Below are 18,349 nucleotides of genomic sequence, written 5' to 3'. Positions count from 1 at the left end.
CGAACCGACAATTCATAACTCTAGCGGAGGCTCTAGCGACTGTAAAAGCTCTTTATAACTTAAAGGAGGCAGAAATTGAGGTGGATGTAGATGAGGAGGTTGAGGAGGTAATTAAGGTAGGTATTAGGTCAGAGGACGAACGTGAGGACTTTACGGTCGTAATAAAGTACTGCCAGCGCACACGAAGCGGTTAGGAGTTAAAAAACCATACAGATAGTAAAATCCAAGTAATTCTCTATAGAAAATACGAGCGGCTTCATTTTTAATGGATAAGGTGGTTGGTTTCTGCATGCATCAAATATTGGATTTTATATAGGGCGATGATTTTTTGTGCTATGCTTTAAGTGGTGTGATTCTTTAAGTGGTGGGGGATGGTAGATTTAAAGTTCAAAAGTCCTAGATACAATCATCTAGAGATATAAACCCGAGAAGAACTCTCAGTTCAATAATGAACAATCAAGTTTCATAAAAAGATATACTTTCACCCAGTACTACTGCGCAATATAAACAACAAACAGTGGGCATGACCTCGAACCGGGATAAAGAACGTGGAGAGTTCAATATATTACAAGCTGGCGAAGATGAGGAACTCCTGCATAGGAGGGCAGTACCTAATTAGGAGGAGAATATGTACCTACCCGGGTGAGGGGGTTTTGGGGCAGCTGTTGGCCATTTCAGGCTTATTTTATAATTAATAGAAGGTATACCTACTATAATCGGAAGATATATTGTTCAACAGGATATTTTTATTCTAGTAAAGCTGCTATTACTCTATCGATAAACAATTTTATTATCTCTTGTCAGTATTAATTTGATTCAGACTTATTTTACTCTTAAAATATAACCAGGCTTAAGAAGGCTAAACAGCCAGCTGTAAGTCTTGCACCAGGCTGACCCAGATCCCCCCTCACCCGGGTAGGTATGCAAATGCAAGTATTGAGATATTACGAGGGATAGCACGCGATTCTAATTGATTTGTGAGTAAGAGTCTATCTTGGGTTGTTTGTCTGTTACGTTAGCAGTAGATATACCGGTAAGCCCATTAACTATAATATTTTAGGAAAAAGGTTTATTTAATTTTTAGGTAATTTATTTAGGGATTAAAATACTATAGGGTATGCTACTTTTAGCTGCACAGTATACTGGCTAACTTGCTTGTCTGGCTGTTGAACAGGTGCTGGGGTCTCACGTGCAAGCAGGGATACTTTAAGATTACAGCCGAAATGGTAAAACCTCTAAGGGGTAGATTTCAACAGAACACAAGATGAATACACCAATTCACATCAATGAACCGAATACACGTAATGTCTGACAATTAAGAGTCTCAATTGCATCTCAGCGACCCGCGCACCCAAATGCATACGACCTTCGGTTCATTCTATCACCATGTCGGCCAAACACGCCGAGAGGATCATTAGCTACGCGTCTCCGGAGGATTGGGACTCCTGGTCCAACGAATTCAAGAAACTGGCGCACGCCTACGACCTGTGGCAGTATATTGATCCGACCGATCGCATCCGATGGCCTCAGCGACCAGAACTTCCAGAAATCCGAGACTACCCCAGACAAGCAGATCCGGACGATCCCGATAGTGGCACAATGACGCCCGGCTCAGATTACGTACCGCCCCGGCGAATCGGAGAGTTGACGTCTGAAGGAAGAGCGGAATACGAGCATGATATCAGGATCTACTCTCTGAAAGAAACGGCGTATAGAGAGACGAAGAAACAGGAGCAGAAGCTGGTCGAGTTTGTCCTCAAGACGGTCTCGGCCACGTATCAGAAAACATCCTGCGTCACGGGAGACCGATTAGACAAGTGGTATCAGGAGCTACGAAGATCTGGAGTGGTATACAACGAACGCCTTCGACCCGAAGCGCGCGACAAGTACCACAAAGCCGTACATACAGCCCCGAAGATCAACAAACTCAACGAGTGGGTCACGGAGTGGGAGACGACGATGGCCGAAGCGATCAGCAAGAAAGTCCCTGATGCCCTCGACGCGCAATGCTGGGCGGAAGACCTGAACCGAGCAATGTACCATGTTCTCCCCAGCTGGGCATCTACTTTCCGACAACACCGACGTCCTCAAATCCTCAATAATTCCCTCAACTATCGAGAGGTCGCTGCCGACATTCGATACGAAGCCAAAATGGCCAACGCTAGCGGAAGGCCGTCAGGAATCAAGAGAGGCGCATTCGCAGCCACATACGGCGCTGCATCCAGGAACGACAGACCTGCAATCACAGACCGCGATAATGACACTATTGAAGTCCAAGGAGACGCCTCAGATTGGGCGACGGACGAAACATCCTATGCACATCGAGATACGCGAGGCCAAGGCCGTGGGCGTAGAGCACGAGGCGGCGGAAGAGGAGTATCAATAAAACGAAAACGAGCAGAGACGACCGTCAATCCGAACCCGGATGGCCCTACTTGTCGAGGATGTTTAGGTTTCCATGACTGGAAAGGCTGCTGGTACTTATTCCCAGCCCAGAAAGCCGAAGGATGGGAGCCCAACCAAGCGATACAACGATTAATAAACGACCGTCTCAAGAACGATACTGGTTTGGTGGAGGAAGTCAAACGATTGTCCAAAAGTAGAGACAGAACCACTCAGGACGAGTGACTTGGGCGGGGTATGGCACACGTCAAGGCAAGCTACCTAGTGATGCACAACTTTATCGCAGCCTTCAACTGTGCCCCCTACCCTCTCAGACATTCTGCCATCCTTGACTCTGGATCGACAATCCATATCTTTAATGAAGTATGCAGGTTCCTCAACTACCGACCGGCACCGTCTGGAGACTTCGTCTACGCAGGGGAGTCACCAGTGGCCATTCACGGGTACGGGAACGTGGATATTCGCGTTCAAGGACCTCAAGGACCCTCTCTTCTCAGATTGCGAGATGTAGCTCATTGCATAAACTTTGCATGCAATATTGTGTCATACCGCCAGTTGCGGAAAAGGGGCTACTACTGGGATACCAAAGGGAATAACAACCAAATCCGCAGGAAAGATGATTCAATCCTCTGCACATTGACGGATCATTTCGACCAGTACGTACTGGAGTATATCGACAAATCAACAACGGCAGCGGCATTCCTAGCCAAACGGAAACAGTATGATTCGTGGACTAAACGCCCTCCTCGCAGTGGAGACGAAACCTTTTGGCACCTTCGACTTGGACACCCAGGGCCTGAAGCACTCAAGCACCTCGTGGGCCAATGTCGGGGGGTGAAGATCAGAGGGATCTCCACGGTTGAGTGTGATGCTTGTGGAATGGCGAAGGTGAAGCGCCAAGTCCGTCGACAAAGACGAGTTCCACCCGAGAAGGCTGGAATCCGACTCGCTATTGATTTCCACGACATGAGTGGGGATCCAGGCTACACTTCAGCTATGCTGGTCACCGACCGTTACTCTGGCTATATCTGGGACTATTATCTTCCCGATCGAACTGCACCAACGCTTATCGGTGCACTTGAGCATCTACTCAGAACACTAGAGCGACAACTCCAGTGTAGGCCCGAAGTCATCGAGTGTGATAACGAGATCCCGGATAGTCACCAGGTAAGTGACTTCCTCAGTATCAAAAACGGGATGCGCCTAGAGCCCTCCGCGCCATATGCCCAAAGTCAAAATGGCGGCGCAGAGCGCTCGGGGGGTGTGATCAAGGAGAAAGCTCGTGCAATGAGAGCTGGAGCAAAGCTGCCTTCGTTCCTTTGGGTTGAGATCTGGCGCGCTGCCGTATACCTATACAATAGGACACCCAAGTATATCTACAATTGGAAGACGCCATATGAGCGTTTCTACACTTACTTTGCCTTTAGGGACGGCGTGGTTGTCACGGAGCGTAAGCCCGATCAAACACACCTACGCGTGTATGGCTGTAAAGCCTTTGCGATGACGACCGATGCTTTGAAAAAGAAGAATCGGCGACAACGACTCAATCCCCGAGGGTGGATAGGATACCTGGTCGGGTATAACTCGACAAACATCTACAGGGTCTGGAATCCGTTGACCAACAAGGTCATCTCCACTAGAGACGTGATCTTCAACGAGAAGGAGACGTTCTCTGGGGATGTCCAACACCTCAAGGATGATTTAAAAGAACTAAACGAGGAAGAACTTATTCAGCATCTCACTGATGCAGAGGTCCCACAGGGATCTAGCATCAATCTGGATGCTTCTACCCAAGAAGAAGACGAGGAATTAAGCGCCTTGCCTGAAGGACTAGCGTTTGAGCGGGAGGCTGCAAGTTATCCACATAGAGGGTTTGAACGTGATCTCACGATTACGCAGGGTGAGACTGGCAGGACACTAGTCGTAGGAGATCGCAATCGAGAAGAGCCTGACGGGACTGATCACCCCTACACGACCGCTCGATTCACTCCCTACCTGACCCCGGAGACTTGCCCTCTACGGCCTGCTGCCCTTCTGGTCGCTACTATCAGAGAACCTCCCGTGAGGAAGGAGGGGGAAAACCCCCCTCAGTTACGAGCTGCGAAGATGGTGCATGTCCCACCTAGCGCTGGCACTTCCCCGGGACGAGACGGCGCAAATGGAGCCCCTCGTGTCATTTCAACTCCGAGCAGTTACTGGGAGGCCGCATTTAATGCCGGTCGACTCGCATCTGTGAAAGGGACCTGGAATGGCAAGGTGGTGAGTAAGCGGAAGCTCGAGAAGCAGGCGAGCTCGGCCAGCTGCCACCCTGATAGCGGAGAACCTCAGTTTACGGGAAGTCGAGGGGAATCTACTAAGCTGATGGATTCTCCCAATCGCAAAACACAATCTGCAAAGCTGACAGATTTAGGTGACGGCCAACGCCGAATACACCGGCGAGACATGCCAATATTGCCAAAAAGGCATAAAGACCTCAAGAACCATCCACTAGGTGACCTATTCCGCGAGGCAGAAAAGACTCATCTTGAAAGCCATAAAGAAATGCGCTCCTGGCGTGAGGTTCAGAGAGAAGAAGCCGCAGGCAAGGAACTCCTGGACTGCATGTGGGTTTATGTATACAAGTTCGACAAGCACGGATGGTTCACCAAGTGCAAGGCCCGGCTCGTTGTACGAGGCGATCAACAGGCCAAGTCGACACACGAGGATACCTATGCATCCACACTTGCCGGCAGATCTTTCCGAACACTCATGGCTATAGCTGCTCGCTTTGATTTAGAACTTCTCCAGTATGATGTCGTCAACGCCTTTGTCAATGCTGAACTGAAACAGGACGTCTATATGCGGATGCCCGGAGGCTACCGGAAGCCTGGCCTGATCCTCAAACTTCAGAAAGCACTATACGGCTTGCGCCAGTCACCATTACTTTGGCAAAAGGAACTAACCACCACCCTTACGAACATTGGGTTCAAGTCTGTACCTCACGAGCCATGCTGTCTCTCGAAAGGAGGAATATTGATATTCTTCTATGTGGACGACCTCATTGTTGCCTACGAGAAGACCAATCAAAGATCGGTCGAATGGACGATAGGCAAGCTTCGAGAAAAGTACCAACTCTCTGGAGGAGATATGCTACAGTGGTTTCTTGGAATTGAGATTATTCGCGACCGAAACCAACGTCTGATTTGGCTGTCGCAATCGTCATTCGTGGATAAGATCACTAGTCATTTTAGGATTCAAGGGGGAAAGCCTTCCCTCACTCCAATGACCACGAAAGAACTTCTTCCGAACGAAGAGCGCGCATCAACAGCGTCAATACAGCAGTATCAACGCAAGACCGGATCAGTGCTCTACCTGGCAGTAATCACTCGACCCGATATTGCCTTTGCTGTTTCTCGACTTTGTCGATTCAACATGAACCCGAGCGATGATCACCATGAGGCCTTGGACCACCTATTCCGGTATCTGCAAAACACCAGGGCACTTGCACTACAACTCGGCGGAACAGACACTTTTGATGTGTACAGTGACGCTTCCTTTGCCGACAACACAATCGATCGGAAGAGCTCGCAAGCCTACGTGATGAAGCTATTTGGAGGGACTATTGGATGGCGCGCCAACAAGCAGGACACCGTGACTACCTCTACAACAGAGGCGGAGTTGCTGGCACTTGCGCAGGCTGCGAAGGAGTCCATGTTCATCTCCAGATTAATCACCGAGCTCGGCGTGACCCTTGACAACAGAAGCATCATCATTCAGTGCGATAACGCGCAGACCATTCGGCTTATTAATTCCGACGTGGCGCTCCTGCAGACCAAACTTCGACACGTCGACATCCATAACCACTGGCTACGCCAGGAAGCACTCGCTAACCGGATCTCGGTCCGGCATACTCCCACCACCGAGATGATTGCGGACGGCCTCACGAAGGCATTACCCGCTCAGCAGTTCCAGAAGTTCGTCATGCAGGTTGGCCTAGTGGATATTAACGATAAGATTCAAGAGAGAAGGTTCAAGGAGCTCACTGCGGAGGACTTTGTCAGAGCAGAGGAACAGCTTGATGGATGAGCCGAATAAGGGATCGGAAGGATGGCCAACCTGACAATAGGAATACGGACTGCACAGACTGAGCCACGATGGCCAGTCTGGGGGGGTGTGTTGAACAGGTGCTGGGGTCTCACGTGCAAGCAGGGATACTTTAAGATTACAGCCGAAATGGTAAAACCTCTAAGGGGTAGATTTCAACAGAACACAAGATGAATACACCAATTCACATCAATGAACCGAATACACGTAATGTCTGACATCAGCGAGTTGTGCTACTGGCTGCGGAAAATAGCAAAAGTCCGGGTCGGTCCGGCAGCCCCGGATCCGGCCGGATCCGGGGTCCGAGCCTGCACGCTACATGCTGGCTTGGCACGGGAACAAGCTTCGGAATACAGGATAAGCTAGCACTAAGTATCCGTATAGTTTATAAGATTGCTCGTGGATCTGACTTGCAGGGGCTCCTCAAATGCTAAACCTTACTATCGGGTAGGGTAGCCAGTGTTCTCGTCTGTATGTCAGCCGAACAGGTCTTACAAATCAGCAATGGATAGTAGCTTCATCCACCATTCGGCCGAAATTATTGTCCTGCAAATGATGAGTCAGGAATTTTTTCATATCCAAATCATGGCGTCTCGAGCCTTTAAGAACTGGTGAGAGTAAATAGTCTTTTCAAAACTGTGAATATAAGCGAATATAGGTATGTAACGCCCACTTTAAGAAAAGATTCCTCGAAGCAAACTTGAGTACAAACTCAATCTCCAATATGACCGTCTCCACACCGCTCCCATTCTCTTTCCCCGAGGGAATTACTTCTCCTCAGCCTTTCGAAATATCTGTTAATTCGGACTTTATTCGCCAGACCCAGGCAAAGGTCGAAACCTGGCGTCCACCTACGGGGCTATGGTCCAACTGGACTAATGAAGGACCTCCTCTAGAGCAGCTCAAAGACATCGCCCAGTACTGGAGAAACGAGTATGACTGGTTATCTGTTCAAACCAGGATGAATCAGGAGGCCAATCACTACGCAACGACAGTCAAGAGCGAAGGAAACTATAATGGCACCGTTTCGCTTCATTTTGTCCACCAGCGATCTAGCGATCCTAACGCCATCCCGCTCCTCCTCCTCCATGGCTGGCCTTCTACGCATCTGGAGTGGTCCAAAGTCATCAAACCCTTGGTCAATCATGCCAATACGCCTTTCCACGTTGTGGCTCCAGATCTGCCAGGGTTTGGCTTTAGTCCAGCTCCAACGCAGCCTGTTCATGATCCTCACGAAAATGGGAAGATCATGGATAGCCTCATGAAACAACTTGGATACTCCAAATATGGTATCTTCAGCACCGATTTGGGTTGGCAAATCGCCATGTGCATGGTTGTAGATGTGCAGCCGAGTGTCATCGGTCATATGACGGATTTCTTCCCCGTCATACCAAACAACGATGATTTGGCTCGAAAAGCTCGAAATGAGACAACTGAAGAGGAGAATTCCTATCTGAAGGCTTTGAACGAATGGTTCACTTCGCATTCTGCATACTCAGAAGCTCATACTCAGAAGCCTTTAGCTTTGTCTCTCGCGTTTACCGACAGTCCAGTCGGCTTTCTGGGCTGGATGTGGGATCTCATGCATACAGTATCCGATGGCTACAAGTGCAGCTACGAAGAGCTTATTACTGACGCCATGATGTTGTATATTCCGGGACCGTATAGGAATATCAGACTTTACCTAGAGTCTTTCAAGGTAGAGCTCCTCTGTCCATTTACAACAGAACTAACTGATGCAAATATCTAGCTGGACAAGATGAGTTTTCCCAAAAGCATTGTTCCCACCGGTATTTCGGAATGGGGTAATGGCAAGGGGTCATTCCCTGAGCTGGCAAGTTTCCAGCTTACAGTACGTAACCTCCTAAATATAGCGACACTGGTGCATTGTTGACTTTGCATGTTCAGCCTCGAAGCTGGACCGAGAGGAGCGCAAACGTTGTCTATTTTGCCCGACATCCTTCTGGAGGACACTTTCCCGCAATATCCCATCCTGAGGAATGGGTACAAGATGTTCGAAATTTCTTTTCGGGGCTGATTCGGAATTAATGACCATAGGCATTTAAGGTGATAGAAACTAGCTCAGCTCTCTAAAGTAACTCGCCCTCTTAAACCTTTACTCCCAAAACTCAACTCTCTTTCTTTAATTTAGTCACATACCTTTCTTTGGCTGCCTGACCTTCATCTTTGTCTGTACTACTTCACCGTCAGAATAATTCTCCTCCTTCTTTTGTTGACCTGCCCTAGGCTGTCTTCCACGTGGCTTTTTCTCCTTTTTCTCATCAATACCAGCCTGACCTGTTTCCTTTTGTTCTCCTCCCCTTGGGTAGCGCTCTTTCTTTTCTTTTGTTTATTATTCTGCTACTGTTCATTATCTTCTGTATCAGGCGGATCATATGTGATAGCCATGATTAAAAGCTTCTCTATCGACATAGGCGTATATTTGTCGATGTTTGCTTGGAACAGTGTGGGGTCGATCTCTTTGACTGCCTCTTCTGCCTTTGCTTTGACCTTTTCATGTCGGCGAGCGCCTTCTTCTTTGCTTGTCCCTTCTTCTCTTTTGAGTCAAGCAAAGCACTTGTCTAACGAGAATGGAAGTAATTGAGGATAGCTGTCAAATGTGACGGTCTCAGGGTGTGAACTTTTGGTTAGTCATCGGTGTAGCTAAGCCAGATTGGAAGGCATGAAAGGGGATCATCACATTAGCCAGGTACCAAGAAGATACATCATCATCAATCCACATTTTACATTTGACAATAGCAAGGTAAGGTTTAGATTAGGGTTAGGCTAAACTATCTGAACTATCTTGCCCTGTGGGTTTATTCTAGCTAAAGGTCTAGCTTATATAGGAAGAGTGGAGATTTTTCTAAGATATAAGAAAAGTAGGAAAATAAGGAAAATAAGCTTCAAGAGAGGTATAGCTAGAGTATAAGTGTTGAATACTAGTGAAAATAAGGCCGGCTAACCGGAAGACCGAGCTACCAGTTGGAGAGCTGTCTCAGCACTGTAACAACCCCTCAGAGCGGTCATTACTAAACCGATAGAAATGGGGTCCTTGTCACAGCGTAAGACCAGACCAGGTTACCCTAGACCGATAGGCCAAGTGGATCTCAGTCACGTGGCGATACGTTATCGCAGAAGATCTTGACCGACCGCCAGATAGCTCCCGAACGTAGCTCCTCGAGCTACGTCTTGTCAATAGAGCCTGACCTGCCGGCAGTGCCTATCCGTAGCAATAGAACCTATCCGCCTAAAGCGTTCCCTGTTCACCTGTATTCCCGAGCCTGACCCGTGACACTACGTAGCTCCTCCCCTTTGGACGCTGAACGCAATGCCTACCCACCCGATTCCCCCGGCTATCCCAGGGAACCGCGCCGAATATGAGGCGCAATACGCGAAAGACCCCGATAGATGGTATCAGTACCTAAGTGAAGCCTATGCCTGGATGGCAGCGCAAGAAGAAGGTCAAACCGCTACTGATCGGAAGCTTATAGAGCTTCAAGTCCAAGTCGAAGCCCAGCAGGAGGAAATTCTAAACCTCCAGAATATAATACAGACAATGCAAGTCGAGAAGTCCGCAGCGATGATGCAGAAGTCATGGATAGAGGACCGACTGGATAAGAAGGAGAAGGAACTAGAGATAGCCCAGGGCAAGGCCTATAAGGCTCAAGAGGAAGCCCGTCAAGCCGTGGCCGCCCGACTCCCTACTGTAGCAACCCTGACACCCGTCACATCTGACCCTGATGCTAAGGCACAAATAGCTGAGACTATGGAAACGCCTTCACCTCCTGCTACACAATCTGCCGCCTCCGCCCAGCTTTCAGAACGAATCCCCGACCCTGATAAGTTTAAAGCAACCCGCGCCGACCTACGACGCTTCTGTGACGCCGTCACTGAGAAGCTAAGCCTGAACCGAGACCGCTATCCAACCCCTATCAGTCGTATGGGCTATGTGAACAGCCGGCTGAATGATGATGCCTATAAACTCATACAGCCGTATATTCGTCATGGAATTTGCCGCCTACCTGACTATACTGATATCCTAGATATCCTGCAGGGTGCCTATGGAGACCCTAATGCAGCCCGAACTGCACGAAGAAAGCTAGACACCCTTCGACAAGGCAATAGAGACTTCTTCTCCTTCCATGCAGAGTTCCAGAGCCTAGCCTTAGAAGGCGGCATAGAAGGTGACGCCCTGGCCCCCTTCCTAGAGAAGGCCGTCTCGAAGGAACTATCAGAAATGCTCCTCCATAACCCGCCTGCCGATTACAGCTACCACACCCTCGTATCCCACTTCCGAGGACTAGATATCCGCCTGCAAGAACACCGCGAGAGGACCCGACCCTATATCTCCAGGAAACCGACTACCACAGCTTATGTTAGACCTACCTATATCCAGACCACACGACAGGAAAGGAAGTCTCCCTCACCTCAAAGGGGCCGTAGCCCCCCAGAGAGAGCCCAGCCCTCAGGCGACCCTATGGACCTAAGCAACCAACGCCGCTACCAGCGCCCCAGCTATCGTCGGGAAAACAACCAATGCTTCCGTTGTGGCTCATCTACTCACTATATCCGCGACTGCCCTGAACCAGATACCGGCCCAGCCAAGTTCCGACATGCCGCTATCACCTATAGTCCGCGCCACCCCAGCCGTCAGGAGTCTCCTAAGTCCCCGACCTCTAGCCGATCTGACTCCCGTAACTCGCAAATCCATCAGGAAAACGGGGCAAGCCTGTCCTAAGTCGGCGACAGGCTCTCGCCTCTCCAATACCCGCACTGAAGATCAGACTATCTACTGCCGCCGTCCATGGGATCCCTATCGAAGACGAAGGGAACCAACGTTCTAACCTGATGATTCTACCAGCTAACCTAATACCGACTGGGAAAGACCCTATACCCTCCTACGCCATGACCGACAGCGGGGCGGAAGGGAAAGGATTTATCGATGAAAGCTGGGCAAAGTCCCAGAACTTACAGCTTTACCCCCTAAAGAGACCATTCGAGATAGAGGTCTTCGACGGCCGACCCGCCGAGAGTGGGCAGATTACCCACTATGTCCGTGCCGGACTCCGGATCGCAGACCATTTCCAGAAGAGTATGCTATTCTACGTCACCCGGCTAGCCAGCTATCCCATAGTCCTAGGGATGCCCTGGCTAAAACAGCATGACCCCCAGGTGGGCTTCGCAACCCACACCTTCACCTTTAATAGCCCATACTGCCAGAAGTTCTGTAATACGCCAGCTAAACCTACAAAAATCAAAGCCCTACAGACCATCCCAAAGAAATTCCTCCGCCAACTAGAACAGAGCATCCCTAAGAACCTAAGGAAGAAGGATATCCTCCCTATATCCCTAAAGGCTGTCCGATTATACAGCCAGAGACCAAGCTGCCGCTTCTACACCATCACACTCGAACAGATTGACCGAGGACTACAGGATAAGACCGAAGATTTCCAGTTGCCCGAGGAATTACAAGAATTCCAAGACGTCTTCTCGCCTAAGGAAGCCGAGAAGCTACCCCCGCACCGATCCGGAGACCACCACATCGAACTGGTACCTGGAGGGAAGCTACCCTTTGGGCCACTATATGGAATGTCTCGTGAGGAGCTGAGAGCCCTACGAGAGTGGCTTAGGGAGAACCTACGCAAGGGATTTATCCGACCTAGCTCTTCGCCTGTCGCGTCGCCAGTACTTTTTGTAAAGAAACCCGGCGGCGGACTTCGATTCTGCGTGGACTACAGAGCCCTAAACAACATCACAGTCAAGGACCGCTACCCGCTGCCCCTGATCAAAGAGTCCCTAAACAACCTATCCGGCATGAAGTACTTCTCCCGTATAGACATCGTATCTGCCTTTAATAACCTCCGAATAAGGAAGGGCGAAGAATATCTCACAGCCTTCCGAACACGCTTTGGATTATACGAATCCCTAGTCATGCCCTTCGGACTAACAGGAGCCCCTGCAACCTTCCAACGTTATATCAACGACGCCCTAAGAGAACACCTAGATATATTCTGTACAGCCTACCTAGATGATATCCTGATATACAGCCGAACCCGAGAGGAACATATAGAGCACCTTAAGCTGGTGCTCCAGAAGCTCCGAGCCGCAGGGCTCTATGCCAATCCTGCTAAATGCGAATTCCTAGTTAAGGAGACGAAGTTCCTAGGCCTAATCGTGGGCCAGGAAGGGATTAGAATGGACCCTTTGAAAGTCGAGACGGTCAAGAACTGGAAGACACCGACCTGCCTGACAGATGTGCAAGCCTTTATCGGCTTCGGGAACTTCTATAGGAGGTTCATCCGTGACTTCTCAAAGCTCACGGCACCCTTGAACAGACTGACGAAGAAGGACGTGCCCTTCGTATGGGATGATGCCTGCGAGAAAGCTTTCCTAAAGCTGAAGGAAGCCTTTACAACAGCCCCGATCCTACGCCCGTTTGACTGGACCAGAGATGTAATCCTTGAGACCGATGCCTCTGACTACGTCTCGGCGGGAGTGCTATCGCAATATGACGACGAAGGAAGGCTACACCCGGTAGCCTTCTTCTCAAAGAAACACACAGCCACCGAGTGTAACTACGAGATATATGATAAGGAACTGATGGCAATTATCCGCTGTTTTGAGGAATGGAGACCCGAACTAGAGGGCGCACCCTCGCCGATCAAGGTGATCACAGACCACAAGAACCTAGAGTACTTTACGACAACGAAGCTACTGAACCGAAGACAAGCCCGTTGGTCCGAGTTCCTATCTCGTTTTAATTTTCAAATTAGCTATCGACCCGGAAAGCAAGGAGTTAAGCCCGATGCTCTGACCAGGAGGTCAGAAGACCTGCCTCAGGAGGGGGATGAGCGCCTGGCGCATCAGAGCCAGGTAATCCTAAAGAAAGAGAATTGGCAGCTTCCACCCTTGAAGGTTCAGAGGGCCCGTATACGCCAGCCGCACCTACAAATACCTGCAGCCCCAGCAGAACCAAGTCCTTCCATAGACTTGCCGGGGGATATCGACCGCCTATTAGAAGAGGGTTACCAGACCGACGACGACCTACAGTCAATACTGCAGGCCGTAAGAGAAGGCGCCCAGCGCCACCCGAAGATCACCCTGGCCGAGTGCACTATCGTACAAGGCCGACTACTCTATCGAGACCGCGTTTATATTCCAGACCACAACCCCCTGAAGGCTGCCCTGCTGAAAGCAAGTCACGAACACCCCATAGCAGGCCACCCAGGCCGCGCCCGCACTTATGACCTACTCTCACGCGACTACTACTGGCCTGGAATGCTATCTTATGTAGAACGATGGGTTAAGAATTGTCACACCTGCCGAAGATCGAATCCCGCCCGAGATGCAAGACAAGGAGTCCTAAAGCCCCTGCCCGTGCCAGAGCGAGCTTGGCAGCACCTATCAATGGACTTTATAACCCACCTGCCACCTAGCGAAGGGAACGATGCTATCCTGATCATAGCCTGCCGACTTACGAAGATGAGACATATTATAGCCTGCAAGGGAACCTGTGATGCCGAAGATACCGCCCGATATTACCTAAAGGAAGTGTGGAAGCTACATGGCCTTCCACAGACTATAGTATCTGATCGAGGACCTCAGTTTGTGGCTGAATTCTGGAAGAAGCTTAACCAACAGCTATCCATCAACGCCCTTCTATCAACCGCATATCACCCCGAAACCGATGGACAGACCGAGCGGCTAAATGCCATACTAGAGCAGTACCTGAGAACCTATGTGTCATACCTGCAAGACGACTGGAGCCGATGGCTCCCCCTGGCCGAGTTCGCAGCGAACTCATTAAAGTCTGAGACCACTAGGATATCCCCGTTCTTCGCGAACTATGGATTTAACCCCCGGATGGGCTTTGAGCCTACTATCACAGTCAGAGGAACCCCTGCCACGAGAGATGCGGAACAGTTCGCACAGACGATGAACGAGATACTAGAGTACTTACGCTCCGAGAGCATAGCCGCACAAGCCCGTTACGAAGACCAGGCGAACCGTCATAGAAGACCCGCCAGATGCTATCGAGAAGGCGACTATGTCTGGCTCGATGCCCGGAATATCAAGACCTTGAGGCCACAGAAGAAGCTAGACTGGAAGAACATCGGTCCCCTTAAGATCACAAAGGTCATCTCCCCATATACCTACCGGTTAGATCTGCCTGCGAGCGGGAATAGAGGCTTGGAGTGAGTTTTACGGCCATTGGCCTTCGATCATCCAGTCACCCAATGAACAAACTTTCCACGAACGAGTGTCCGAGTTTGAGAAGAAGGTCGAAGGAGTGGAAAATTGGAAGTGGAAGATATCCTCGATTCCGTTGGGATCGCCGCGGCCGTGGAGGCCGCCCCAGATGAAAGTACATAGTGAAATGGGCAGGATACACCGACCCAACTGAAGTCCCTCGCCGACTACGTGGATACCGCTTCTGGAAGGCGGTGCCGATGTTCCCCAGGGGTTATCCCGGAAAAGCGGGGGCACCGCAGAAAAGGGCCTGATGGATGAGACCACGGAGTGCCCATCTCGACAGAGCTCGATGCTAGAGAGGGGGATACTGTCACAGCGTAAGACCAGACCAGGTTACCCTAGACCGATAGGCCAAGTGGATCTCAGTCACGTGGCGATACGTTATCGCAGAAGATCTTGACCGACCGCCAGATAGCTCCCGAACGTAGCTCCTCGAGCTACGTCTTGTCAATAGAGCCTGACCTGCCGGCAGTGCCTATCCGTAGCAATAGAACCTATCCGCCTAAAGCGTTCCCTGTTCACCTGTATTCCCGAGCCTGACCCGTGACAGTCCTAATCCAACGAGCACAACAAGGAGAACACAGATTTTCACCCCAATATTTGACAATTAACGTGATTGATAAGCATCCTGATCATCCAAGTATGCTGATCAAAAATTCCAGCCTCTAAACTTTAAATCCATTTAAAAACATAATAAACCATCTGATCAATTAAAACTACTTACCATACTCTTCCCCAGAGGTCTCAATCACTACCTAACACATCCTTGCATCATGCCCGGCCTTGCCGCATACACCACAACGCCGACCACCCGGTCGCTCTGACCTTCCTCGACCACCACTTCTCGATGATTCGGCCACTACCTGCGCATTAACATCCATCTGATCAATTACTTGCGATGCATCCTGTACAGTCATTGCCCCTCCTTTCTGTAGTCTAGTCCTTTTTGCCCTCCGGCGCCGGCTTAGTATCTCATTTGCATCTCGAAGATTTCGGACCTCATTCCTTAATAAGATAACCTCATGCATAACTGCCCTTGTTGCTTTAGTATTTGACTTTAAAGCTTCTATTATTGACTCTGGGGAGCTGCTTTTATGCCTTCTGATTCGCTTTTCAAGGTATTCAGATTAAGATTGGGCCTCAATTGCTGTCTTGGGGGTCTTTGAAACCCATGGGGTTGATGGTTGGCTGACCTCCCCGGGAGGCGTTGGAGTCCGCAGCTGCACATCAAGCTTTGAGATCACGGTTTCTGGGTCAAGAGGAGCAAGTCCAGCTCCTCTAAAACCCCCCCGGATATTGCTTTCTGTAAAAGTAGCTTTAAAGGCGGCATAAAAGGCCGGGAAGAACTCGGTCTTAGAAATGTGGGTTATAGAGCATCTGATCAGATGCTCTATTTCTCGACCATATGCCTTTTTCAGCACTGCAAAGCACCCAATATCGAGAGGCTGGAGTAGATGGGATGCATGAGCAGGCATACAAAGTGTGATAATCTTGTGATCCCGGCAGTATCTCTCAAAGTCGGCGGAGTGGTGGCTTTCGTGACCATCAAGGATTAGAAGACGATACCGAGCATTTGATCGTTTAGTTGTAGATCGATCAAAGTGCTTTAGCCACTCAAGACCCAGCTCATTATTTGTCCAACCATTTTGGCTCGTTGCGATAACCCAGTCGGCCGGGAGGTTGCTTTCTCGGTACCAGTTAGCAAGGTGATATTGGCCTGCACCAATGATAAACGGTGCAATCGATTGACCTTCTGCATTAATCGCCTGGATTACTGTAATCCATTCACGATTTCCAGGCTGCACTGATTTTGGTCTTCCTTGCCTTTCTGAGCCTGTGACTGCCATTCCGGCCATTATAAGGCCCATCATAAAGCCAGTCTCATCAAAGTTCCAGATATCATCTAATCGGATACCATACTTCACAATTGTATTCTGTACAAGCCTAAACCAGCCACGAATAATAGTCGGATCTTCGCATTTGGCTCTCTGGTAGTCATATCTCCGAAACAAACGCGTCTTTAGCTCTGGTTGTCGCTTGACGAAGTTATGAGCCCAACGCTTGCCAACAGGTGATGCGTCACGGTCGGCAAGCAGAGAATTGGCTATTTCTTCTACAAAAACGCAGTCGCGCAGGAAATCCTCGCGAATCTAGGTCAAGGAGGAATTGAACTATTATCTGTTCCTCTAGATCAGTCAGTCTCCGTGACTTTGGCACCCATGCGTCTCGTGATTGAATGCCATTCTGTCGGTTACGGAGAGTACCGAAGCCAACTTCATATATTTTTGCGGCGCGTCGGAGGCTTAGCTTTGGGTTATTTTGAAGGGCCTGAAGTGCAAGAAGGATTCTAGCTTCATTTGATGGCTGAGGCATGTTTAGTGGTTGAGAAATAATTGATCAAATGGTTAAGATGTAGGATGAGGGATTTTTGATCAGCATACTTGGATGATCAGCATGCTTATCAACCACGTTAGGCTGCCTTAGGCCTACTAAGGTCTTTATAAAGCTACACGAGCATTATGTTACGGCCGGCGCCCGCTACACGCGCGCCCGGATGCGCATTTAGAATTTTTTACGTTTTCTATAATAACCTAACATTTCATTCATATTAAATTATAAAAACTCTATATGTAATATGTAATAGCATCATAAATATGCTTATGATCTTAATTTTCTTATTATAATTTTCTTTAATTTTATTATAATTATTAAAAGTTGAATGAGACTAATCGCGCACCTGGGCGCGCGAATTTCAGGGGCCCCATAGGGACACGGGTACCCGTGGGCATTATGTAAGCGTCGACGGTTAACGCGAACAAGTCGCGTGTCTGCTTCGAATTTCTCTACATTCTTTACGCTACTTTCAGATATTCGTCCACAGCATGGTGGAAAATGGGGTCGAGCGGAACGGCTGCTCGTTTTCCAGATGACTGTCTCCCTCCTGAATGCGAGTACACATCCCGAGATGCCGTATTCAAGGCGATTAATAGCTGGGCAGCACCACGGGGCTATGCCTTTGTTACTGGAAGGTCCCACAAAGAGAAGACCGGGAGGCTTACGGTTACGTTCACTTGCGATCGAGCCTGTCGCCCTCCAGATGCATCAATAGAACGAAGACGGAAGACAAGCACCCGAGGCACAAGCTGCCAGTTTTCTGTGCTTGCAAAGCAGAGCCTTGACAAGACCACATGGACTTTAAGGCACCGTCCAGATAGCCGATTCGCCATTCATAATCATGAGCCAACCTGGCACCAGTCTGCTCATCCAACACATCGCACATTGTCCGACAATGATAAAACGACGATCAGTGGTCTCACAAATGCCGGCGTAGCGCCAAAGGATATTAGAACTTATATCCGCCAGAAATCAAACACCATTGCAACCCAGCAAGACATCTATAACCGCATTGCAGACAGCAAACGCGAGCTATGTGAGGGTCAAAGCACTATACACGCCTTTGCCAACCAGTTGGATAAGGAAGGGTTCTGGAACCGGATGCAGCTCGATTCACATGACCGAGTTACAGCAGTATTATTCGCCCACCCGGAGTCATTGGCATACCTGAAGGCTTATCCAGACCTGCTCTTCTTGGATTGCACGTACAAGA

At 49.4% G+C, this 18,349-nt stretch overlaps 1 protein-coding gene across 1 annotated transcript; it reads left to right on the top strand.

Moving 5' to 3' along the window:
• Window positions 1-7,210: 7,210 nt before the first annotated feature.
• FOXG_06960 (uncharacterized protein) lies at window positions 7,211-8,535 on the top strand (the record flags this gene model as incomplete). Its single annotated transcript, XM_018385602.1, has 3 exons — window positions 7,211-8,185; window positions 8,246-8,338; window positions 8,395-8,535. The coding sequence occupies 3 exons, from the start codon at window positions 7,211-7,213 to the stop codon at window positions 8,533-8,535; spliced, it is 1,209 nt and encodes a 402-aa protein (XP_018244190.1).
• Window positions 8,536-18,349: the final 9,814 nt, after the last annotated feature.

The sequence above is a fragment of the Fusarium oxysporum genome, chromosome 6 (assembly GCF_000149955.1).
Source record: "Fusarium oxysporum f. sp. lycopersici 4287 chromosome 6, whole genome shotgun sequence".
In the NCBI taxonomy this organism is placed as follows: domain Eukaryota; kingdom Fungi; phylum Ascomycota; class Sordariomycetes; order Hypocreales; family Nectriaceae; genus Fusarium; species Fusarium oxysporum.
This window is presented reverse-complemented; position numbering and strand designations above follow the sequence as displayed.